A 25,748-nucleotide genomic window follows, 5' to 3' on the forward strand; every position below is an offset into this window, starting at 1 on the left:
TGGGAGGACCCCCTGGAGGAGGGCTTGGCAACCTACCCCAGGATGCTTGCCTAGGGAACCCCATGGGCAGAGGAGCCTGGCGGACTCCAGCCCATGGGGCCACAGAGTCGGGTACCGCTCACTCATAGAACACTTGGTAGTTCAAAGCCTGGCTGTGAAAGAGCGGGATTTCTTTATTACTTTTTTTAAACAGTTGTACAAGATACTGATATTTTTATAACATCAGTATTCTGTACTTTCGGAATTACTTCAGCACTTTATACATAGTCTACTGTCCTGAAAAGTTTGTTGAAGCCCATCAAAGCCACTGGAAAAACACAATCCTAGAAGCATTCTCCCCGGTTGAAGAGGCCAGGCCCGCCTTCACCTGGAACAGGAAGTGACCTTCCAAAGGTCACCCAGGCACTTGACTTGCCCCTGCTGTACATGAAGGTGCTTTCTGAAGGTTACACTTTTGAGGCACCACCTGCCAGCTGCGCCTGCTCGCCTAGATTCCCACTGCTCTGGATGGTTCCTGGCACATCCTCCTTGACCAGCTTTAATTGTCCGGGTGGTCCTGTCCGCCAACTCCTCTCCGCCTCTCAGCAGAGTGGGAGGTGGAGGAGCAGGCCGAGGGTCCCAGTGGGGCCCAGGGCACGCTTAGCCTCCCACCCTCCACCGTGGCGGGTGCCTCCCTCCGTGGCCCCGAGCTCTACGGGCCTCACGTGCCGGGACTTGGATGCCGGTCGCCTGGCCCGGCCCTGCCCCCGACCCTCCGCTGTCTGGCTTGGCCGCCCCTCTCCTGGGCAGCGGGGCAGGTGGGTGGCAGTCACAATCGCCGGTGGCGTCAGCGCGGGCGGTGGGACGGTGGACCCGGTGCCCCGGTGGCCGCGCTGCCCGGCGGCGGCTGGAGCGCACGGGCGGCGGCTGGCGGCGGCGGAGGAGGCGCTCGGCCATGGGCTCGCGCGCGCCGCACGCACTGGTGGACACCACGCCAGCCAAGACCATCGTGGTGTACCGCAACGGGGACCAGTTCTACGTGGGCCGCAAGTTCGTGCTGTCGCGGCGCCGCGTGGCCACCTTCGAGGCGCTGCTGGAGCAGCTGACCGAGCAGGTGGAGGTACCGTTCGGAGTGCGGCGCCTCTTCACGCCGACGCGCGGGCGCCCGGTGCTGGAGCTGGACTCGCTGCAGGCCGGCGGCAAGTACGTGGCGGCCGGGCGCGAGCGCTTCAAGAAGCTGGAGTAAGTGCCCGCGGCCCGCGCGCCCCTGCCCGGCCGGCGCCGACTCCTGGCGCTCCACGCGCCATCCGCCTGGTGACCAGGGCCGAGCAGTCTGTCCCCAGACGCAGAGGGTCAGGAAGGGGATAGGGAGGGGCCGGCGGGCCTGGCAGTGAAAATAGGGCGCCAGGGCGCGCCTCTTTGGAAAGGTGGGAAGCTCTGCGGGGAGAAGGGGAGTTGGGTACGCGGAGCAGAGCAGCACGCAGAGCTGGGTCAACTGGTCCAGACTGGCGTCCCTGGGGGCCTGGGCGCACGTCCTTTCATGAGTGCGCCTCCTGAAGTGTGCTGTGGGCCTGCTCACCGCGCTCTATCCTGCTAGATTCGGACCCTACTGAGGACAGGCACCTGGGATTTCCGAAGTTCTGGCAGCCGAGGAAGCGTAGACGTGCCTTCCAGCCTCTGAATGCCCGCCCGGAGCCCGCCGGGAGCAGGGCAAGGACACCCCTGCTGCCCCAGTGCTGCAGAGGTCAGGACCGCAGCTGGGGAAGGATGTCGGTGTCCTGGGCAAAGAGGCCCATGTACCAATTCCAGAGCCGCCCGGAAAGCTAGTGTCAGAGCCGGCCAGGTTCAGGCCGCCCGTAGTGCTTTGGGTGCCCAGCCGCAGCATGAACTCAGTTCCGTTTCATTTAGCCTGGGGCTGGTGTCAGTGCAGTACCAATTTGTGAGGCCTTTCAGCAGGTGGGGTCACCACACCTCTGTTCAGACCCTTGCTTTTCTTTCCAGGAGCACATCCGTCTCTGCTCTGACAGTCTCCTTCATTTCTCTAAGCTCTGGGTGCCTCGTTATACAAATGTCATATCAATGCAGCGCTTTCTTAAGCTCCTTAACAAAAGCTGTTGTGTGCGTCTTCCTGGAGGGCGGCCTGGGAGAACTGGGGAGGCTGCGAGGGCCTTTCAGTCTGTGTTTCGGGGAGATAAGACGCAAACAGAAGTAACTGCAGAAGAGAAAGCAGAGACTGCGTGGACAGGCACAGGTGTGATTCTGTCGAGGTGCAGGACCTCAGTAAAGGCTTCCTTTAGAGAGCAGAATCCGCCTGCAATGCAGGAGACCCTGGTTTGATTCCTAGGTCGGGGAGATCTGCTGGAGAAGGGATAGGCTACCCACTCCAGTCTTCTTAGGCTTGCCTTGTGGCTCTGCTGGTAAAGAATTCGCCTGCAATGTGGGAGACCTGGGTTCGATCCCTGAGTTGGGAAGATCCCTTGGAGAAGGGGAAGACTGCCCACTCCAGTATTCTGGCCTGGAGAATTCCATGGGGTAGCAAAGAGTCAGACGCAATGCTGAGGACTTGCATTACACAACAGAGCGGAAGGGAGAAAATCACTTGTTCGTTCGTCCTCCGTGAATTCCTGGGCTGCCCTGGCGTCACTCACGTCTCGTGTCTTCCTCTAGAGACATCATTTCTGTTCCTTACGTGTTGTTGACGCCGTTTCTTTTATTGTGAAATGTATCATGTACACAGAGGAGCCTGTGCATGCTCAGTTGCTGAGTCATGTTCAGCTCTTTCGACCTCATGCACTGTAGCCCTCCAGGCTCTTCTGTTCGTGGGATTCTCCAGGCAAAGATACTGGAGCGTGTTGCTGTTTCTTCCTCCAGGGGATCTTCCCAACCCAGGGATCAAATCTGCATATCCCGTGCCTCCTGAATCTCCTGTGTTGTCAGGCAGATTCTTTACCACTGAGCTTCCTGGGAAGCCCCGTATACAGAGGAGTCTGTGGAATTTTATGTGTAGTTTAAAGAATAGTGATAAAGCAAGCCTCTGTGTGAACCACAGTCTGGATTCAGGAAAAGAGAATGTCCAGTATTTTCAAAACCGCCTATCTCCACTCATCCCTTGCCCACATGGAAATACTATTTTGGCTTTTGTGATAATCATCCTTTCATAATAATCTATCCCTGAAGGACACATTTTTTTCCCAGTGTTTTATGTACTTTATGGAAATGCAATGATGCTCTGTGTATTTTGTTACTTGCTTTTTCACAGAATAATAAGCTTCTGAGGCTCATCCATGTTACCAGCATGTAACTATAGGTCATTTGTTTTCACTGTTAGGTATTATTTTGTTGACTGATACACCCGTTTATTTATTCAATCCGTTGGTGGATAATTGGGGTTGTTTTAAATCTCACGCTAAGGCAGCACACTACTTTGCACATTCCCCCACCCATCTCCTGGTGCACGTGGGTGAGACTTCCTCCTGGAGAGCATGTGGGTTATCTATTGCTGCGTGCCCTATTCATGCAAGCTCACTGGTGGGAAACAGTGTTTATTGTCTCACAGTCCCTCTGACCAGGAAGTCCGGAGCAACTTAGCCAAGTGGTTCTGCTTCAGAGACTCTCGTGTGTTTGCAGTCAAGACGCTGGTGCAGTCATGTCTGAAGGCCTGACCGGGGCAGGTGCTTGCAGGCTCACGCCCATGGCAGGAAGCTTCATCCGTGTTGTGAGGCATCCACGGGAGATCTAGCTGCTGGGTCTGCTGGGCAGGAGTGGTCCAGCCCGAAGCCACCGTAGCTCTTGTTACAGCTACATCTCTGTTAGGCTGTCTTCTCTCTCCCTCTGCCTCATTATCTCTCTGTGCTGCACATTTTTACTTTAAAAACTTATTTGCAGAAATAATTGGAACAGTGTCTTTCCAGGTCAAGGTCACTTTAACACAGCTTCAGAGTGTGGGATGGTTCGGACCACCCAGGGGTCTCTAGGAGAGTGGGTCATGATGACCCCGTGGCTGGCGGGCCCTGAGCCAGCGCTTTTGTCTGTGGTTCGTCCTCTCTGCTCCCAGCAGCCACCACCCCTAAACCAAAGTGGCCCCAGACATCGGGCTCTTGTCTATTTCCTTTCTTTCCTGGACTGTGCTAACCCCTCACCATCTTGTTATGTTGCGGAGGTGTGTTTTTCAGCTTGTCAAGTTTTCCTTGTTTTTAAGAGGACACGCTGATCAGGGTTCCTTTAGTCCACGGTTCCCAGCGCCGAGGTCTTCTCACCCTTTTTCTTGGTGTGTGTTTGTTGTGAATCTGTGGGTGGCGGTGTCGTTCAGCCCATGGAAGGCACTTTTCATTGTCTTCTAACTCAGCGGTTGCTGATGAGAAATCAGCCATCATCTTTCGCTTCCGGAAAGTGATGTTTTATCCTTTCTAGCTTTTTGAGATGCGCGGCTTGAGTCCGGGTGCTATGCTTTAAACGGTGTGTCTACGTGCGGCTTTCCTGGCTCTCCCCGCGTCCGGGATGGCGGCGGCGCCGGCTGGGGGGAGTTCTTAGCCAGCCTCTTTGGACGGCTCTCTGCCTTGTCTTCCTGCTCTGCTTCCGGTATCCGAGTGGGTGTGGGCGGGCCTGTTTCATTGCCTCAGACCTCCTCTTTCTCATCTCTCTCTCTCTTTCAACTTTGTGCTGTAATCTAGGCACTCTCTTCACATAGATCTTCTGATTAATTTTTCTGCCTCTGTGTCCTATCCTATCAAACCTGTTCATTGAATTTTAAATCTCTAATTTTTCATTTCCAAACACGCTATCTGGTTTTTCCTCAGAGCTTCCATTTCATTCTCTTGGGTCTCTCAGTCCTGCGTGAGTTTTCAGGTTTGCCTTTTGTTGAGGTCTTGTCCTGTGATCTGCACCTGCAATCCCAGTATTTGAAACTTGCCTCTGTCTTCTCTTATTTCATCGGGTTTATTCTTGTGGTCCTTGCTAGCCTTGTTAGTTTACTTACGTTTTGAGTGCAAATGACTCCTTTTCCACGGAATTTGTGTTTTGAGGAGATCCTTTGAGGCCCGAGATAAAAGTGAGATGTTCCGGAGCGGATTTCCGTTTTCTCCTCCCAAATGCCCGGGATGCTCCCTATACAAAGGGCCCTCCAAATTGTCAGTGTCTTGAGTTTTTCAGGGCCACCCAGATAGAGGTATTTTGTGAGTTAGCTGGCTTGCAATCTGAGTTCTTAGTGGCATCTGCAGATGGGCAGACTTGACATCCTGTTGCTTTTGAAGAAAAATCACAGACATCATAGTTGCTAAGAGGTAGCATTTGGGTTGAAGCTTCCCAGGTGGTGCAGTGGTAAAGAACCCACCTGCTCATTCAGGAGACGCAGGAGGCCTCTCATTTGGTGGAGAGACTTTCAGGGCTTATTGAAAATGTTTCGGATTCATGGCAGAAATATTGAGGAAGACGCTGAGGTGTTTCTCTTCCTGGATTTCTTAAGGTCGATGATTATGTTCTGTAGGGAAGGGAAGGTGATCCAGTTCACTGAGCAGGAAGGGGAGGAGGGGTTCCCACGTGGTGGAGACCCTCTGTTATTTTGCATTGTCCGTGTACCGTCACTGCTACCGAATGGATGGGAGGGGTTTGCATACAGAGTTCAACACGGAGAGGCATTTGGATTTCGCTTCTTCACTACCTTTTAGATCAATGAAGTATGAAATCGGAACCCAGATGTTGGTGAATAAAGCTCTGAAAACTGTTTGGGCTTAATTTACGTTGGTATCAGTGAGCTAGCACTTGTCGGAATGTATATTCTGAACTTACTGAGCCATTGAGTGGTTAAAATTAATTTCCACCAGCAAATAAGCTTCTAATTGTGCCGCCAGGGGATGAACTTTGAAGTGCAACCTGATGATATATGAACCGCCCCGGAGGTCTTCTCATAATAACGGCTGTGAAACGGTACATTGAGAAGACAAGCAGCGTAAAATCTACCCAAATCCAGTCATCATTCAAACAGTTCCTACACTTTCTGGAATAAATTAATTTGAGATGAGAAATAGAATTTTTTCTCTATAAAACAAAATATTGTAGGCTAATAATTACTTAAAAGATAAATGTCCCATAAAGCCTGGAATTAATGGTTTGTGGAGAAAGTTGTATTCACAATAAAATGTAGATCACGGCGTGTGTGTGTGTGTGTTTGTATATGTATGTGTGCATGTGGCACACATATGTGCACACGTGTATGTATGCACGTGTGTGTCTGTGCATGTATGTGTCTGCATACGTATGTGTGAACGCATGCATGTGTGTGTGCGTGTCTCTGTGTGCATGTATGTGTGTCTGAACACGTATGTGTGAACACATGCATGCGTGTGTGTGTGCGTGTCTCTGTGCATGTATGTGTGTCTGCATACGTATGTGTGAACGCATGTGTGTGTGTGTGTGTTTGGGGAGACCCCAAAGAATCTGAATTATGGTAGGAGTTTTTCCTGTTTCCCTTAGGAGTCTGTCGTTGAGATAAAAAGTGAACGTGCTGTTAAACTCGGGCAGCTCCGTGGTACCCCGTCTCCGCGAGTCTCCTAACCCCAACTTGCTCCTGAGCACTCGCAGGGGATGGGGAGGGGGGAAGAGCGTGTGCAGAGGCCAGCCTGCCAGGGGAGGAGGAGCGTGGTCTCCGGGCTGGGAGACCTGGGCTGGACAGGGTCCTGGCTCTCCCCGTGTGGTGGCACTTAGCCGGTTGAACAGCCTCGCTGAGACTCAGCCTCCTCATCGGAACAGGGCTCACTGATGTCTGCTCCAGGGCGGGTCGTGAGGACGCAGTGGAGACAGCACTTGGAAGTGCCTGGCGTGGGCCTCATGGTGGGCTTCTGCCTCGCTCTTGTGCTCCAGAAGCAGCAGCGGGGCGCCTTGCACACGAGCATCTAGGCTCTGCTTCAGGCTCCTGCTCCCCAACCCCCCACACCCCCAGGGAAACCCAGGTCCTTCCAGAAGCCTCCTCCAGGCGCCTGGCTTAATGGCCCGGGCCCGCCGGCTCTCCGAGGAATCACTTGTCCCCTCTTTCCATTCTGTCTCGATGCTCTTCAGCAGATAATGTGGAGACAATAAATAGCATTCTGTGGCTGTGCAATCTTTTTATGCCTTGATTTTCCCATATTTATTTTTACCTTTTGTTTTCCATTTCATGATAATAAGTTGTGCCATTTGGGGGATTAATGTTCATCATCAAATATGTAATTTGGGGATTCAGCCCTAAAATGCCTATTTGGAGACAAGTAGAAGTCCAAATACAAGTGTACGTGGAAGGGACCTACAAGCCAAGGGTGGTGAGTTGAAGATGTACAGTCTCTTCAGTTCACAGTTTTCAAAGGTTTGAACTGACTGCAACATTTTATAATGGAGGTGTTCATGTAATATGAAATTTTGGTTTCCATTTAAAAACAGAGGATTTTATTGTTTAAAAGGACTGAGTTTTTAGTTGCCTGCATTTCCATAGGAAAACATTGCCAGGAGTTACGCACCCCATCCATCTCAGAGGGACTCTCACTCCTCTAGCCCCCACCATTCCCTAACACCACCCTTTGCAAGCATCACCTTTCACTTGCCTCCATAGGCGTCTGAGCTTGTGACTCCTGACTGTATAGTAAGTGCTTAAAAATGTCTTTTCCTTCCATCCACCAACTCTTAGTCAATCTTTCTCTGACTGGCTAAAACCATTATCAAAAACAATCTCAAATACATAAAGAATTTTTTAAATCAGAAGGAAGCCTTAACTAACATATACATTTTAATGTTTTCTTTTTTTATCATTAAGAACGTCTGTTCTATCTATGAGGCATATGGAAGACTCTTCAAAAGTCCTCAGGTTGTTAACAGTTGTACCTGTGGGGCTCGTACACGTTTGATTCCTGTGGCTCTTTCCAGTGCTCAGGTTTTGGCAGGATGGGGTCCAGGACGACATTCCGTGAGACATGCGGGACAGTGCAGGCGTGAGGGAGCTGGGCGGGGCGTCTGGATCTCCGCCCTGACTTTGGCCGGTAGTGGACCCTGGACGAGCCACGAGTGACCCTGTAAAGTTTCCCTCTTTGAGTCCTTCCCAAGGTTCCTCTGTGATTAATCATGTCGTGTGAGGGAAATCAATGCCACTTGAGGACAGTTTTCCCGAGTGGTGCCAATGATGGCATCACCAACTGTGGACGTTTTCCTGCTATGACATTGCTGTTGTATGTTGACATGGGCGTGTACGGTGCTCTAGATTTTAGTTTTAAGTTGGTATGCAGTGGGATATTGTGATGCCGAAGGCAAGACACCTCCAAAGAGGCTCAAATTTTCAATCTAAATATCTACCTTCTAACTAGGTTTTTCTTTCTTCTTTTGCAGTTATATTAATATAGTTCCCAGAAAACCTGCAAAGATGAGGAAGTTGAAGGAAGTAAGTACTCACTGCCAGCTACTAAAGATGGGATAAAGCGGATGACTTGGTGAAAATGGAAACGTCAGTATGGAGTAATTGAAGTTTCATAGAAACAGCCTTTTGTAGGGAATGCCTACAAAGGCAGGCTGCTCTTTAAGCCAGAAGTCACTGGGCGAGCTTGTTCTGTTTGTCCGAGCACCTCAGTCACTAAGGTGGTGGACGTGGGCGAGAATGTTCTAAGACCGCCCTTAGGCAGAGAGCGGGTCCGTCCACCCAGTTAATGAGATGCAATGTGCTGCCATTCATTAAGCCTTTTAACTCCTCTTTTGTTTCGGGGATTTGGAGAGACAGGTGTCAGGAAAAGTTATTTCGAGTCGCACGATGTTGAAGCTCATTATAATCTTAAATTTAAAGATTTGCTCTATGTTCCCAACATTTTTGTGCTTGAAAGACATTTGAAAGGTCTACAAGATGGAACCATCCATCACTCTATTCACATCACTTGGGTCTTAGCAAACAGAAAAACAAACCGTATTTTAAAAGAGTAAGTTAAAAGAGATCCATCTTTTTAGTGAGCGACAAAAATCACCAACTTTGAGCAAGATAGCCCGATGCTTTTTAGAGTGCAAGATGATTTTTACTTTTTTATCTTATGAATGGGCTTTCGTGGAGTATTTCACAGGTGAGCTGTTTTTTGAGTATCTGCTTCTACACATGGTAATTTTGCTATTAAGTCCTCTCCTCTGTAGAAAGGAGATGAGAGTGTGTTAGACAATGTGTAACACGAAGATTGCATGATGAAATATATGTAGCGTACCAGCACTAAATGTGTCGGTTCTCATCCTCCATGTCCTCTAAATGTCCTTGAACCCCAGCCAGGGCTCCAGTCAAGGACAGTCCAGCGGTGCTCGGTTTGCCCCCAGGCACCAGCCTGCAGACATGTTTAGCATTACTTGCCCACCTTAGACTGTCTCTTGCCAGGGACAGGAGGAAAAGTTCCTGACCAGAAAGCAATTAGCTGCTGCTGCTGCTAAGTCGCCTCAGTCGTGTCCGCCTCTGCGACCCCATAGACGGCAGCCTACCAGGCTCCCCCGTCCCTGGGATTCTCCAGGCAAGAACACTGGAGTGGGTTGCCATTTCCTTCTCCAATGCATGACAGTGAAAAGTGGAAGTGAAAGCTCTCAGTCGTGTCCGACTCTTAGCGACCCCACAGCCTGCAGCCTACCAGGCTCCCCCGTCCATGGGATTTTCCAGGCAAGAGTACTGGAGTGGGGTGCCATTGCCTTCCCCAAAGCAATTGGCAGTCACCGAATTTCAGAGCTGCCTTAGTAAAGAGAGAGGAAATGTGTATGGTCATCTTTAACCCCTAGGTCCCTGCATCTCCCTCTCCAGGCTGCAGGGAGTAGGATTAAACACCAGTTCTGAAGAGGACCCCTCGACGGTAACTGTTCAAATTTGAGTCTATGTTTATCCATTGTACACTGCAATGATTTAAAAACATTAGACTTGATTACAGGCAACATTTAGCATTTTAGGACAGGAAGGAGAATTCCTAGAGTATCTCATCAAAGCTCCCTGTTTTCTGACTGAGGACGCTGTGATGGGAGACGTTCGGACAAGCCTGTGTGAAATGTGGGTACTGCCCCGTCTTCTCCAGGTTGGGCCTAGATTCCCAGGGCCCTCACACCAAGGTTGTGGCTGCCCAAGGAGCTTTGTAATTGTTCTTTTGAAATTTGCACTCTTTCATTTTTTAAAAAAATCTGATTTTAAAATCATTCTTGCTGAGAAAAGTGTCAAAATTGCCGTGCAGAAAGGCTCAATGAGGAAAGCGGAAACCACCCATGATCCCACCTCCCAGAGATCAGCACTGTGTGTGTTTCACCATGTTTGTTTCCAGCGGCCTTTCTCTGCACGAGTAGCAAATACCTAGCTGTCTACCCTCACAGACACGTGTGTGTACAATATGTGTGTGTGTGTATTTAAAGAGATGCAGTCCGCCAGCACACACTGTTTTCTTTTTACTAGTTAGGTATCGTGATAGTTTGCCTTGGTAAAGGATCTCCTGCAACATGGGTTTTAGTGGCTGCAAAATGTTCCATCATGTGAGTCTGTCATAATTATCTAACCCACCCCCTGTCAACCGACCTCCCATCCTTTTGCGTTTCCATTATTGTAACCTGGCTCTGGGATGGCCCCCGACAGAGCCGTCATGATTGTTTGTAAGGAGGAGGAGTTACGCGCACAATTTTAGCCTCTTTAATGTTGACTTCCGGCACGTCTCTAAGAGCACATGCTGGTTCCAGGGCACATGTGACGGTATTCCCATGAGAATGCCACCCCCGCCCTGGGGTGCTGCGGGGCTGAGCCGTGTCCTGTGCAGTGGGGAGGCCTGGAGGTGCTTGACGGTCACCCCCGGCCCCCGCTCCTTCAGTGGAAGACATCACCCCCTGAAAGTGGCTCGTGATTATTGCTGTTTGCTGTGTAAATCCTTGTCTTGGTGGGACTGTAGTGTTTTCACAGCCTCTGTGAGGTAGCTTTGCAAGTGAACGTGGTGTCGAAAGCTCCCCACACCTGGTCAGAAGTCGAGGCCCTGGGCTCCCCTCCTGTGCCCACTCCAGCCAGCTCACTCAGTGCACACGCTGGGCCTTAAGCATGTTTATGGCAGCATTGATTATTATTATTTTTGTAATTTCAAAAACCTGGGAACCACGTGAATGTCCGTCAATAGAGAAGTGGTTGAATGCTTTATGACATCATACTAGGATTAGATCTATAGGTATGGATCTGAAATAATACCTCTTAGAGTGTTGTGGGGATTGAGACAGTGATGGGCCTATTGTAAGCACTCAGGAAATCATTGAAATTACTACTCATGATATCTTTAAGCTGGAATAGCTCACCCTATCTGAATTTGAAACCCATGAATGTCTACCAATTTGAACACCAGTGCAAACTGTTAAAAACACTAAGTATACTATGCTGTAAGTTTTGGCCAAATCCAAATATTCAGGGTTTATATGTTTTACTAAATTACTCTGCCTTATTTTGTGATACAGTAACCCAGAGTAGGAGTGCCTAGCTTTTTGTAGAGTATTCTTTCACAGAATTTACATTCTGGTCAAAATATTAAATTAGTGTGAAAATTGCAGAAGCTTCTTAAGAGATCTTAGTTTAGCAAAAAAATTTGCTTAAAATTAATTAGAATATCACAGTAGTACATTTCCTATAACCATAGAAATGGCGTGTGCTTCAGTGTGCTGAGTCTGGAATTGCATTTCATTCAGTGGAGGCGCGAGGAAAATTAGACTCCAAATAGTGCTCTTGGGATCGTGAGTTTTCGATGATGATGTCGTTTATTTAATGAGAATGTCATCGGTGTCCGATTTTTAAAAAGACTTTTTAAATAAACATTAAAAATACTGTCATTGGTGTGTTTTGGCTCCGCGGGGCCTTCGTGGCTGAGCGGGCTTTCCCCAGCTGTGCCCGGTGGGCTGCTCCCTAGTGTTGGGGCGAGGGCGTCTCTTGCTGTGCACTGCCCGCTCTGGGGCCCACAGGCTTCACGAACTGTAGTTCGCCGGCTCCAGAGCTTGGCCTCCATAGCTGTACATCTTCCTCCAAACCCCGTTGTTATTTTGTGTTCCCTTTTTCAAAGAACGGAGTTGTACACCCACTTCCTGAAACCAGAGACTTAGGCGCTGTTCTTAGTTTTCCCATCTCCCAGCTGCCCAGGCCCCATCCCTCCCCTCGCCCCTCAAGCCCGTTCAGTTAGTCCTCCGAGTCTTGCTGACGGCCCGGAGCTGCTCCTGGGAGTCCCGTGCCTTCCGCTGGCCTTCCGGCAGGCTGCGCTTCCCTTTCCAACTTGATCACCTCAGTTCCCTGGTGCAGACACTTTCAGGCCTGCCTCCTTGCTCCCGGGGGGTGGTGTCTACTCTGCTAACCGTGACCTGGCCCTTGCTTTCTCTTATCAGCCCCGCCTCTCACCACCCCTCCCTCTGAGTCCAGGATCTCGTCTAGCACTTTCTGTCTCCCAGAGACCTTGTACCCACGAGGGTGTGTCCAGAGTCCTCTAGCCAGGGTGCTGCATACATGCTGCTCCCCCAGCCTCATTCAACATTTCTTCCCACCCTCGACGGACTGGCTCCTTCCTGTAGTTTGGCTCTCAGCCTGGATGCTGCTTTCTCCAGGAAGCCTGCTTTGTGTCGCTGTGAGGAGGGGGTGCACCCGTCTGTGCCCCATGCTGGCCCCCACGGAGCCCTCACCACAGAGCTGCGTGTGCTGGTCCCCTTGTTGCCAGACTGCCCCTTCAGTGGCCTGGGTCCCCACGCGCCCAGCACTTCCCAGGCAGGGGTGATGCTCGCGCTTGCATCTCTATCACTTAGCACAGTTCCTCCTGTGGTGCGTCCTCCACAAATAGGGCTTAAGTAAATGAAGGGAGCCATGGCCGAGGGCCTTGCAGAGTCTGCAGCCCAGCAGAATTTGGACCAGGTACTGTCCCTGGGTCGGTTTTACTTGAGGCCCCGCTTCTGAGTAAAGACTTCAGGGATGGCCAGCAAGCAGGCTGCCTGAGTCAGTAGCCACCTCATGCTTTCTGATGCTTTCTCTGATTGCGGACTCAGCAAATCTGGAGTCATTCAGGGCCCCAGTTCCAGCTGGTAAGTCCATTTGTCAGCGGGCAGCCGAAGTCCTCAGATACGCAGATGACACCACCCTTACGGCAGAAAGTGAAGAACTAAAGAGCCTCTTCAGGAAAGTGAAAGAGGAGAGTGAAAGCTGGCTTAAAGCTCAATGTTCAGAAAACTCAGATCATGGCATCTGGTCCCATCACTTCATGGCAAATAGATGGGGAAACAGTGACAGACTTTATTTTTGGGGAGCTCCAGAATCATTGCAGATGGTGACTGCAGCCATGAAATTAAAAGACGCTTACTCCTTGGAAGAAAAGCTATGACCAACCTTGACAGCATATTAAAAAGCAGAGACATTACTTTGCCAACAAAGATCCGTCTAGTCAAGGCTATGGTTTTTCCAGTAGCCGTGTATGAATGCGAGTATTGGACTATAAAGAAAGCTGAGTGCCGAAGATTGATGCTTTTTAACTGTGGTGTTGCAGAAGACTCTTGAGAGTCCCTTGGACTGCAAAAAGATCCAACCAGTACATCCTAAAGAAAATCAGTCCTGAATATTCTTTGGAAGGACTGACACTGAAGCTGAAACTCCAATACTTTGGCCACCTGATGAGAAGAATTGACTCATGGGAATTGACTCAGAAGAATTGACTCAGGGAAAAGACCCTGATGCTGGGAAAGATTGAAGGCGGAAGGAGAAGGGGACAACAGAGGATGAAATGGCTGGATGGCATCACTGACTCAATGGACATGAGTTTGTGTAAACTCCAGGAGTTGGTGATGGACAGGGAGGCCTGGCATGCTATAGTCCATGAGGTTGCAAAGAGTTGGACATGACTGAGCAACTGAACTGAACTGAACTGAGCTGAGCTGAGCTGAGCTGAGCTGAAGTTCGTCCTCCAGGGGAGCGTGACCATGGGTCACCCATGGGGCTTTTTGTTTGATGTTTGGCATGAAGAAGGCTGTCAGGGTGTTCACGGAGGGTTGTCGGAGCAGGATGGGGCCGCGGAGAGAAGGGACTTCAGGGCAACAAGACAAATAAGATCCGCTGCTGTGGCCCGGGCCCTTAGCTCTGAACTTCAGGTGCTTTCTGAGCACTGGACAATGCGTTCACTCACTTTGTGTTACTGGTATCTCGAGCAAACCTATGTCAATGCACTCCTTTTTTTTAAAACTTTTTTTTTGCCTAATATATATATTTTTATTTGTATTTGTATTTGAAATACAATAATGTGTTAGTTTCAAGTGTGATTGAAAAAGTGATTTGGTTATGCATATTTTAAGATTATATTTTATTATAGATTATTACAAGGAATGGATATTGTTCCCTGTGTTATATGGTAAATCCTTGTTGCTTATCTATTGTACGTGTAGCAGCTTGCACTGGTTAATCCCCATCTCCTCATTTATCCCCCACTTTCTCTGTTGGTAACCATAAGTTTGCTTGTTATGTCTGTGAGTCTGTTTCTGTTCTGTATATAGATTCACTTGTAGTTTTTTCAGATTTGACTTATAAATATATCATGAAATTTTCATCTTTTTCTGTCTGACTTACTGTACACGCACTGCCCTGATCTGCATTGCATACGCAGACAGACAAACAGGCTTAGAGAAGCGAGAAAAACTGAGCAAGCTCACACGGTGATAAAGAGCTGGAAAAAGTCCTGGAGTCATGGATGACTCAACAAAGGCTTCTAAGTGCTCTATCAACATAGGTTCAAGTGCCCATTTTGCTAAAACCTATAATAAAATATTTTTGATGGTGTATTATGGCCAGGACACTTAATAGCTGTGTGTTCTTGGAAAGATTGCATAACCTCTGATTCTTTGTTACCTGGTTGTTTTGAGGATCAGACACGAATGCTTATAAAGGTCCGAGTGCAGCGCCTGGTGGAGAAGGCAGTGGCACCCACTCCGGCACTCTTGCCTGGAAAATCCCATGGACAGAGGAGCCTGGTGGGCTGCAGTCCATGGGGTCGCGAAGAGTCGGACACGACTGAACGACTTCCCTTTCACTTTTCGCTTTCATGCATTGGAGAAGGAAATGGCAACCCACTCCAGTGTTCTTGCCTGGAGAATCCCATGGACGGTGGGAGCCTGGAGGGAGGCCGTCATGGGGTCGCACACGACTGAGGCGACTTAGCAGCAGCAGCAGCAGTGCCTGGCGCACAGTAGGCATCAGCAAACCATCCACGCTGCTTTGGCCGCCTCGAGTGTCTTCCATTGAGGACACAGATCTGGTTTAATGACCCTGGTTAGTCACTCAGTCGTGTCTGACTCTTTGCAACCCCTTGGACTGTAGCCCTCCAGGCTCCTCCGTCCATGGGATTCTCCAGGCAGAATACTGGAGTGGATTGCCATTTCCTTCTCCAGGGGATCTTCCTCCCAACCCAGGGATTGAACCCAGGTCTCCTGCACGGCAGGCAGATTCTTTACTGTCTGAGCCACCACCTCCAATAAGGAGCTCTAAAGCCCACTGGGTCCTGCCTCTTGGGGCAGATGATTGACACAAGTCTTGAAACTGTCACCACCAACAGACAACAGAAAAGCATGTTTGCCTGACACTTGTTAGGAGATTATTGTATGGAATACAGGGGGAAAGGTCCAGAATCATATATTTAATGGCTGGAGCCATTGAATCAGGCAGGTGATATTGGAGTTAATGAATCATTAACACATAGAAAAGCAATCGGTTCATTGTTTCCATAATTTTATGCAGTCAAGCAGAGAGCTGTATATGAGTATACATAATTTTAAAAATCTGTTTCATTTTGGCTGGGCTCTTTGTCGCTCGCTGGCTTTTCTCCAGCTGTGCCTTGAGGGCTTCTCGTCGTGGTGTCCTCTCTGGTGGAGCACTGGCTCTAGGGCATGCTGGGTTCAGCCGCTGCCACTCCCAGACTCCGCCAGCACGGAGCACAGCTTCCCTGGTCCCCTCTGGGGTTTGTTCTGTTAGTGGGGCTGCCCCACCTTTGCTTAGATTTTGGGCTGATGCTGTGGGTCATATCGGTGTTCAACAAGCATTTGTTAGCTTGACCTGGGTTCTGGGCTTCCTTTGTCTCCTTGCAGATCAAACCGGTGGTGCACTGTGGCATGAGCGTGCCTTCCAGGTGGCAGACGTTCCATCGCACATCCCGACAAATAAAGTGAGTCCAGTGGGTGCAGGGGCCCAGGCCCCTTAAAGACGGTAGCCTCCCTGCTCTGCCTTTCTCCTCGTCCTCCCCCTGCTCACCCTGACGTCTCTTCTGTCTTCCCAGAACCTTCTGTTCGATTCCACCTTGCAGGTGCCACGTGTTCTCTCAAGAACCTTGATTTTGGAGAAGCAATGCCATTGCCCCACTGCAGTTCCCGGGTCACGTGGGGGCAGGAACATGCAATTTAGTCTCCGTTTTTTTCATTTATTTTGCAGTCTAGTCATTGCAGCTGCTGGATGGTGATCAGAAATGTGGAAGTTCTGTTCCCAGTGAAACTTAAAAAACAAACAGAAAATAGTTATGATGGCTTTCAGAGTTTCCAATGTTTGAGCAAGGAAGGTAGTTTTGAGCCTCCCTGCTGAACTGGGCGGAGAAGGCAATGGCACCCCACTCCAGTACTCTTGCCTGGAAAATCCCGTGTATGGAGGAGCCTGGTGGGCTGCAGTCCATGGGGTCGCTAGAGTTGGACGCGACTGAGCGACTTCACTTTCACTTTTCACTTTCATGCATTAGAGAAGGAAATGGCAACCCACTCCAGTGTTCTTGCCTGGAGAATCCCAGGGACGGGGGAGCCTGGTGGGAGGCCGTCTATGGGGTCGCACAGAGTCGGACACGACTGAGGTGACTTAGTAGCAGCAGCTGAACCGGGAGCTGGGATAGCCAGAGTGGAGGCTATTGAGGGTGAGTTCTGTAGCAGCCAGATGCCGGAGAAGAAGCTGATGCACCTCCCCTCTCTCCTGGTCCTGCTCCCGATGGAAGGAATTCCAGTGATTTTACAGGTCCTGCCTCCCCATCAGAGAGGCCCCAGCTCGGGTTGGTCCCAGCCTTGAGTAGCTGAGGCTCCACTTTCCAGCTTGTTGTCCTTCCTGCCCCTGCTGACCAGCCAAGCGCTGGGGCCCTGGACACAGGGAAGCCCCTGCGGAACCAATGGAGCCCCCGATGGAGACAGCCCAGGGTATCATGAGCAAATGCGACCTGCTGGTTAGCGAAGCTGCTCCTTCACTCACCCTTGAAAACCCATCCATCGTTTCTCCAGGATACTTTTCCTTAGCCTTCTGCAAGGGAGCCACTCACCCAGCCAGGATCTTTCCACTGTGTCTTTTATTCATCTGAGAACTGTTTTGAAATAACAAAAAACAGTATTTCGAAATTTCGTGAAAGACATCTCTTTCTGAAGAATGGATAGAAACCTGAGGGAACATTACTGGCTTATGGGTCCTTCCCAGCAAAGACATATTTCCCTAGATGTATATGTATTTTTTTGTCCTGACACAAGTTTCCAGTGGTTCTCACTTCCTTTTCCAGACTGTTTTTTCCTATTATAAATCAGAAACTCCTAGAAACTCCACTGGATGGACGAAAAACCAACCAAATGCAGGGCCTTTTCTACCATGTTCGCATGGAGACCTTGTAACTTAAAACCAAACAGAAAATAGTTAAGATGGTTTTTCAGAGTTCTCAGTGTTCGAGAGAGAAAGGTGTTTTGACCTTTCCTCACCACCACCACCATCACCACCACCTCCACCATCACCTCCATCACCATCGTTATCACCATGATGATAAAATTTATTCCTGGATCCAGGTGCTATTTCCTAGTTTGAAAAAACACTTCTTATTTAAAAACATTTGATGTTTTTCCTACTTTAAAAATTAATAGTAGCTGTCTGTGTTTGGAAAGACTTTTGGTGTACACCCTTTAGGAGCACCACTCGGTGGGAACGTTGCTGCCAATCTTCAATGTAGTAGTAACATCATAGATGAGTTGTGATGCAGCTTGTACAGAATATCCTTTCAAGGTTTGTTGTGGGGCAACATTTAAACATGGGAAAAGGTGGACTCTGGAGTTTGCAGGCCTCTTGCCACAGAGCCTTAATGAGAAAATGGATTCTCTTTATTGGGTGCAAGCCTGTTAAATTTAAAGTTACATTTACCCTGAAAAAAAAAATAGAGATGTATTTCTCCAGTTTTAAATTACTTGTGTTTGGATGTGGCTCAGCAGGAAAGAACCCTCCTGCCTATGCAAGAGATGTGGGTTTGATCCCTGGGTCAGGAGGATGCCCTGGAGAAAGAAATGCCACCCACTGCATAGTTCTTGCCTGGGAAATCCCGTGGACAGAGGAGCCTGGCAGGCGACAGTCTATATGGTTGCAAAAGAGTCAGACATGACTTAGCGACTAAACAACAATATTGTTCCATCGTGCCTGTGTACCACGTCTTCTTTATCCATCCCTCTGCTGATGGACGTCTAGGTCGCTTCCACGTCCTGGCTGTTGTGAATGGTGCTGCAGTGAGCATTGGGGTGCATGCATCTGTTTGCATCACGGTTTTCTCTGGGTATGTGCCCAGTAGTGGGATTGCTGGGTCATGTGGAAATCCGATTTTTAGTTTTTTAAGAAACCTCCATACTGGTCTCTCCTAGTGGCTGTACCAATTTTCGCTCCCACCAACATTGTAGGAGAATTCTGTTTTGACAGAGGCATAGTTTTTGAAGAACAGAGTATAGCCCTGCCCAGTGGCACATCCTCTCTCCTATGAGGCTGAGTCCCTGCCATTTGTGCCCCCTTGTCCGAGCTCAGGGCTCTGTGTGGTTTCCGTGGTTCTGTAAGTGTGTGTGTTTCCTGAAAGCCCAGTGTTCTCCCCCAGAGCGTGAGGCGCTAACAAAATCTTTCCCTTTATCCTTGCAGTGTTTTCACAAATGGAAGATTATTTATTCCACCTGTGAAGATCATTATACCCAAATTCCGCCTGATGGAGTGGAACAGCGTGCTGGCCACGGTTGGGGAGAAGGTCTTCCCTCTGGGCGGCGTTAGAAAGTAAGACTGTGTCCTGTCCTGGGGACCCAGGAAATGGGGGGTTTCGGTGAGAACTTGTAGCCAGCACCAGCGAGGTCTAACATGAGGCTCGTGAACTCTGGTTTTAATTCTTCGGGCAGGCAGTATTTCTGTAGTCCTCGGGCCATACTTATTTTTAACCAATTTTGTTCATTCACTCAACAAAGTTTAGTGAGTGTCCCCCTCCCACGAGGTGTGGTGAACACAGCTACCCAGGTAGGTGTGTCCCGTGACCCCACTCTGTCCCTGGGGCCCCCGCACCCCTGCAGGTGGCCTGCAGTTAGAGTTGGGCAGAAGTCGGGGGGCTGACCGGCCCATCAGTGGGAGTGGAGTCCTTGGATGGAGGAGGCCGCGGTGGCTGCACCTGGGTCACGCCGGGGAGACACTGAGCTTCCCAAGGTCTGTCTCATCCTCTGGGAGATTGGAAATAAGAACAGTACCTGCTTCCAGGAGTTGTGATGTGGTGAAGTGCCTGAGGAGCCCTTGGTGTGTTGTAAGTGTGGGATGGGCTGGTGATACCGATCGGGAACGAGCGAGGAGTCTGGGGGAAACCGCAGACGGTCCACTGTGTACAGCTGGCGTCCTTGTGGGGAGGCAGCCAGGCCTGAGGCCAGAGCAGCCTCCAGGGTCCACACCGTGCAGGCCCTGCAGGCCGGCGCCTTGCTGTCTGCAGGCTGCTGTGTGTGTGTGTGTGTGTGTGTGTGTGTGCATATGTGTGATCAGTGATGCACTGGGGAGGAGAGGGCTGGGGTGGCCACTGGGACAAGGTCCCGAGTGGATGGAAGGCACTGGACCTGGAGGTGGGGAAGGTAGCCCCTTGTGAGTGGACAGGGGACAGCGAGCCAAGTGTGAGAGGAGAGGAAGCATGAGCCTGGGCCCGAATGTGCAGTGAGACGCTGCTTGCTCTGATGCTTGGTGGCCTGGGGTTAGGGCGGGGGCAGACGGGTGGACCGGTCTGTGGCAGAGCAGGGAAGGATCAGCCTGGGAGGGGCTCAGTGTGGAGGTGAGTCCAGGGACAGCCCAAGGTCATAGCCAGCAGCCTCAGTGTGGAGGTGTGTCCAGGGACGGCCTGAAGTCGCAGCCAGCATCCTGGTGGTCCCCGCAGGGAGGAAGGGGGCTGAAGTCATCGAGGCCAAGGGGCTGTGGCTGGAGGGGAAGGTGTGGCTGAGACAGTAGCGCAGCCTGCTCCGGCAGCAAGGGGAGGACGAGGGAGGGTAGCCTGTCCCCCGGCCCTCGTCCCCCCAGCCCCCGTCTCCCTGACCCTACTGGAGAGCACAGTGCTGAGTGGTCCCGGCCGAGTCCTGAGGCCCCGAGGTCCGGCCGTTTCCGCTCTCAGCGTCCGAGGAGCACGGTGGGCCGCGCCTGTGACCCTGAGCCTGGTCTCGCTGCTTTCTCACTCGCTGGGGGCGCTTCCAGCTCAGCTGCCCTTTGTCTTTCCCTCTGTGACGTTAATCTCCATCGTTTCTACGTGTGTTTCTTCCTTTCAGCTCCTGTTTTAGCTTCTTTGGGGATTCCTGTTGTCTGGATGATGGCACCTCTTGTTTTTATCCCCTAACTTTCGCCCTCCATGTTCTGCTCTCATTCCCTGCTTCATCCTGGGATGAAGCTCCTCTGTTTTTATCTTACAAACAGTAATTGCTTATTTCTTTTTTTTTAATTAATTTTTTTAAATTGAAGGATAATTGCTTTACAGAATTTTGCTGTTTTCTGTCAAACCTCAACATGACTCAGCCACAGGTATACACATATCCCCTCCCTTTTGAGCTTCCCTCCCATCTCCTGCCCCATCCCACACTCTAGGTTGATACAGAGCCCTTGTTTGAGTTCCTGAGCCATACAGCAGTTCCCGTTGGCTGTCTATTTTACATATGGTAATGTAAGTTTCCATGTCACTCTCTCCATGCATCTCAGCCTCCCCTCCCCCCTCCCCGTGTCTCCCCGTGTTCTCGATGTCTGTTTCTCCGTTGTTGCGCCGTGAATAATTCTTCAGTACCACCTTTCTAGATTCTGTATCTATACGTTAGGATACGGTATTTATCTTTCTCTTTCTGTCTCACTTCACTCTGTATAATAGGTTCTAGGTTCATCCACCTCATCAGAACTGACTCAAATGCGTCCCTTTTTGTGGCTGAGTAATATTCCCTTGCGTACATGCACCACAACTTCTTTATCCATTCGTGTCTATGGGCATCTAGGTGGCTTCTGTGTTCTAAGCTATCGTAAATAGCGCTGCAATGAACACTGGGATACATGTGTCTCTTTCAAGTAATTGCTTATTTCTCAGTTCCCTTATCTTATAAAGTTTTCCTTGTTCAAGCTCCTGCTCCATCTGTCTGAGCATGTCTTCCGGTGGCGTCTCCCCAGCCGTCCACCCCCAGCGCCTTGGGGTCCAGGCCCCAGAGCCCAGGCTCCTGGGGGAGGCTGTCCTCCAGGCTACGGGAGGTCAGTCTGCCCCCGCCCTGGGCCTCTCAGTGCTGAGAGTGCCAGCCCCTCCCTGGCTTGCTGCTGGTGAGCTGTGAGCCCTCTGGGGGGATGGACACCAACTGTCCAAGGAGACAGCAGGAGGGGAAGGGAGTTCCAAGCCCTGCCTCCCACCTGGAAGCCCGGGGCTCTGCTCCCAAGGCTTCTCACTGCTCTCTCCTGTCTGGGGGTCTCCTTCTTGCCCCTCCCGGTGACCCAAGGCAGCAGGGCCAGGAGCTGCCCTGGTTGGAAACAGATGCTCAGGCCCCATCCTGGGCTCACAGGATCAGAGCTTCCGAGGCGGGGGCCCAGCCGCTGTGTGTGAGCCAGCGCCCGGGCTGGTCCCATGCTCGCTGGGGTTTGGGGGTGCGCGGTGGAGGGAGGGGTGGGTCCCGGGGGTCCCGCCCATTCCGCGTGTCCTGCTGCCATCTCTCGCCTCCGCCCCTGTGCCCGCTGCAGCTGTGGGTGAGCACGTCCCCCACCCCGGCTCTGCGTCTCCTCCCCCGGGCAGGGTGCTTTTCCTCTGCCGCATCCCACCCATAGCAGCCAGCTGAGTGCTGTCAAGCAGCGCTCACCCCACGCTTCCACCCTCCGCTCTCTCTGAGTAAGCGACGAATTCCAGGCTCGTGATTCAGTGTTCAAGCCCTGTGTCCCCGCTGTCTGCAGAGGCCCCTTCTGCTGCCTCACAGGTTTCCCTCCTTCTTCCCGTGAGGGACTCCTATGCACCCTTCAAATCCCTCTGCACATTCTCCCAGCCCAGTGAAGCCCGCAGTCGCTTGTGGTCTTTCTCTCCTCAGAGCGCTGGCACTTTGCCCTTCTCTGGTCCTACTTGTCTCTCCAGGTTTTGTACATTGCTTGACTCTGGGGAAGCAGTGACTTTCTTATCCATATTTTTATCCAAGGCAATGCCTGCCTCATTGTCTTGTGCCGAACAGATGCTCAACATTGAGTGAACTGAATGGTTTCTTATACGAATGAATGAGTGCGTTAATGCTTGCCGGAAAGAGTGCAGAATAAAAAGCAGACATATTTTAGTCTTTCGGTGCTTATAAGAAGGCGTATTGTTTTCTAATAAATGCCAGGTTTTTTCCAAGTATTGTTACACAATAGAAGCCAATTTGTATTCATTTTAGCTGTTATTAGTTAAAATTAATTGAACAACAACCTACAGCTTAAAGTGTTCTTCTCAAGGGCCTTTGAACACTTGTACATAATTAAAAATATACCTTAATTTAAAAATCTAAAAATGGAAAGCAAGCCTAATCCTGGCAGAGCCACCCCCTCAGGGCTCAGCGTGTTTGGATCACGTTTGTTCAGAGAGCATCAGTCCCGTTACTTCCCATGTGGTCCACACGCCAGTCGTGTTCTCTACTGGACGCCCCTTCTCCCCATCCCCAGCCCTGACGTCACGGCTCTTAAATCTCCAGCCCATTGCTCTTTCTTTATCCGCAGACTGTTTACAATGAATGGACATCTTTTGGACAACCCTAAGGATTTGCAAGACAACCATTTTTATGTGGCTGCAGGACTGGAGGCCTTCAAGAATTTCCCTTACTGGAAGTCCCCGAAGGTGCCGAGTGAAGTCCAACAGTGAGCACTTTCTGTTCCTTTTCCCGCCTGGTGAAACCTGCCCTTTCCCTGGCACATCCCCTCACGTGGCCAGTTCCGTTCAGGGAGTTCAGTCTCTGTGACCCCATGGACTGCAGCACGCCAGGCCTGCCTGTCCATCACCAACTCCTGGAGTTTACTCAAACTCACGTCCACCGAGTCGGTGATGCCCTCCAGCCATCTCATCCTCTGTTCAGGTATCTGCTGGTATCAGGCCAGTTCAGGTATCTGCTGTTTTGCTGAAATTTGATCTTATTTTATATGTGATGCAGTTTTGGATTTTCAGAATCTTGGGTGTGGAGGAACCTCTGCTGCTGGGGACAGTCACAGCGAGGCGAGGTCCCATGTCGAGTGTGCTGTCTTTCTCTGGGTGCCTGGGGTCACAGAGGTCAAGGGTCTAATCGTGCAAGATGGAGGCGGTCCCAGGCCACTGTCGTGGTGACCCGCCCTCCACCTGACTCAGTTTGTTGTCTTAATTCGACTTGCTTTTCCTTCTGTAAAGCAGTGTGCGCCAGGGGGCAGTCTCTCCTGGTGAACAAAGCTGTGATTTTACGGTAGATCTCGGGCCTGGGCAACAGGGAGCCCCCGGAGTGTGGGTCTTTGGTCGTAGAGGAGGGGCTGGGAGGAGGATGAGACGGCAGGGGCTGTGGTCCCATCCCCTGAGAGCGTGTGGCGACTGTCCCTCACTCCCGGGTGGCATCTGGGACAGGGCAGGCGAGCACCTGAAGAGGAGGCCCCTGCTCTGCTGTGGGCTCCAGCCTGGGGAACAGCGGCGCTCCGCTGCGCAGCCGCATCCTGCGTCCATGCTCCTGAGGACGGAGCGGGCTGCTTCTGCAGAGAGCCCTTCTCACTGTTCCCGGCCCTTGAGGTGAAGAGACAGGTGGTTTGCGTCCGTCCCCAGGGCAGAATGGTGCTTGACCCCTCCGTGAATTTCCGCGTCCCACCCAGCTTGCTTCTCAGGCTGTTTTTGTGTGAAAACCCTCCGTGCTCCGAGCTCCACAATCAGCCTGTAGATTCCGGTCCCTTCCGCCCTTTCTGAGTTGCCACCAGATGCAGACGCCGCCCTATGGGTCTGGGGCCCTCGGGGTCATGACCCCGGACAAGCTCTGAGTGTCAGACTCCCGGTGGCGGCAGGGCGGCCCCAGGCTCCGCGGACCAACATGCTGGAGGCTTCCTGTGGGACAGAAGGTCCAAGCTGTGTGCCGATCCAGCTCTTCACATTTGGCCCCAAAGGAAATGGAGGGGGACTGGGCTTGGGGCTGGATTTTGGCCCCAGTTGTGCTGATCAGTTGGGGGCGTTTGTACAACCTCGTGTCCGGAGCCCGGGTTCTCCACCAGCCCAGGGAGAGCTTTGTACACCCTCGTGTCCGGAGCCCGGGCTCTCCACCAGCCCAGGGGGAGCAGGAACGCTCGCTCTGCCCATCCTCTAGGGCTGTGTGAAGAAACAGCGTTTGCAAACGTGATTAAACAACTGTCAAAAATGTTCAAATGTTAGGGTTCCCATCCCCCCTGCCCTGAGAGCGTATAAAGGCTTTAGGGCAGAAAGGAAAGGAAAGTGAAGTCGCTCAGTTGTGTCCGACTCTTTGCAACCCATGGACTGTAGTCTACCAGGCTCCTCTGTCCATAGGATTTTCTAGGCAATAGTACTGGAGTGGATTGCCATTTCCTTCTCCAGCAGATCTTCCTGACCCAGGGATGGAACCCAGGTCTCCCACATTGTAGACAGACGCTTTACCGTCTCAGCCACCAGGGAAGTTTAGGGCAGAAGGTGCCTATAAATGTGCTGCCCTTGGGTCAACCTTGGGTCAACCACTACCCACCCCGGGAGGGCAGTGCTTTCTCTCCCTGGAAGCTGATGCTGTTGGGAGGCTGTGTCCTCTGGGACAGTTAGCTCCTTCCTCGTGGCGGTCAGTGTCTCCTGAGGCTGAGGCAGCGGTCAACATTTTTATTCAGATGTTTTTGGTGAGCTTTAAACATTTCAAGCTTGATTCTCTTTTGTTTTTCAGAAAGTACACAGACATGGAGAAGCATTCACGAAGAAAGAAAAAAGTAAGTGCTTCTTAACAAAGGACAGAGGACAGCTGTAATCACCCCCGGGGGGCTCTTCAGTGTATCAGTCTGTTCTCTTCTGAGTCAGGCTGCCAGCCCTTGGGTTTGCTCTCCTGGTGGGGCGCTTTCCTCCTCCAAAAGATCCTGGTGTCCTTTGGCATCAAAAAAGATGCAGGACAGGCTAGCTCCGCTCCTTTCTAACGAGCTTCTGAGCACAGGCTCCCTCCTGGGAACAAGGCGAGCAGGAGATCGGGGTGAACCTGGGGCCCAGAGTCCAGGCCTGGGAGGTACGTCAGGGGTTAGTGTTGGAACACAGTGAGTGCGGAGATAAAAAGATGCACAGGTCTTATGGGACCTGCCGGGAGGAGCAAAGGTGAGCCTGTCTTGGCCTGGAGGGAGCTGGGAGCGGATTTTAGGTAGACGTGACAGCTGGAGGAAGTGTGTGTGTTTGTGTGTGTGTGTGTGTGTGTGCACATCTGTATGTGTTCATCTAAACACAATTTGTTATTGCAACGCAAAGCATGGGACAAGGGAGGCAGGTGGAGGCCAGATCTTGGCACCTGCACAGGCCCACCTGTTCATACGATGACCGCATGTTCCAGACCAGCTTATGAAATCCGTGCTGCAG

At 51.0% G+C, this 25,748-nt stretch overlaps 1 protein-coding gene across 1 annotated transcript in view; it reads left to right on the top strand.

The window, feature by feature from the left end:
- Positions 1 to 847: 847 nt before the first annotated feature.
- DCDC2C (doublecortin domain containing 2C) overlaps positions 848 to 25,748 on the top strand; it is a 70,513-nt gene continuing 45,612 nt past the window's right edge. The window contains exons 1-6 of the mRNA XM_069575214.1: positions 848 to 1,221; positions 8,323 to 8,374; positions 16,048 to 16,124; positions 18,857 to 18,985; positions 22,916 to 23,053; positions 25,078 to 25,120. Coding sequence (XP_069431315.1) covers positions 935 to 1,221; positions 8,323 to 8,374; positions 16,048 to 16,124; positions 18,857 to 18,985; positions 22,916 to 23,053; positions 25,078 to 25,120 — 726 coding nt within the window. The 5' untranslated portion in view covers positions 848 to 934. The remainder of the gene's footprint in view (positions 1,222 to 8,322; positions 8,375 to 16,047; positions 16,125 to 18,856; positions 18,986 to 22,915; positions 23,054 to 25,077; positions 25,121 to 25,748) is intronic.

Source organism: Ovis canadensis, chromosome 2, assembly GCF_042477335.2.
Source record: "Ovis canadensis isolate MfBH-ARS-UI-01 breed Bighorn chromosome 2, ARS-UI_OviCan_v2, whole genome shotgun sequence".
Classification (NCBI taxonomy): domain Eukaryota; kingdom Metazoa; phylum Chordata; class Mammalia; order Artiodactyla; family Bovidae; genus Ovis; species Ovis canadensis.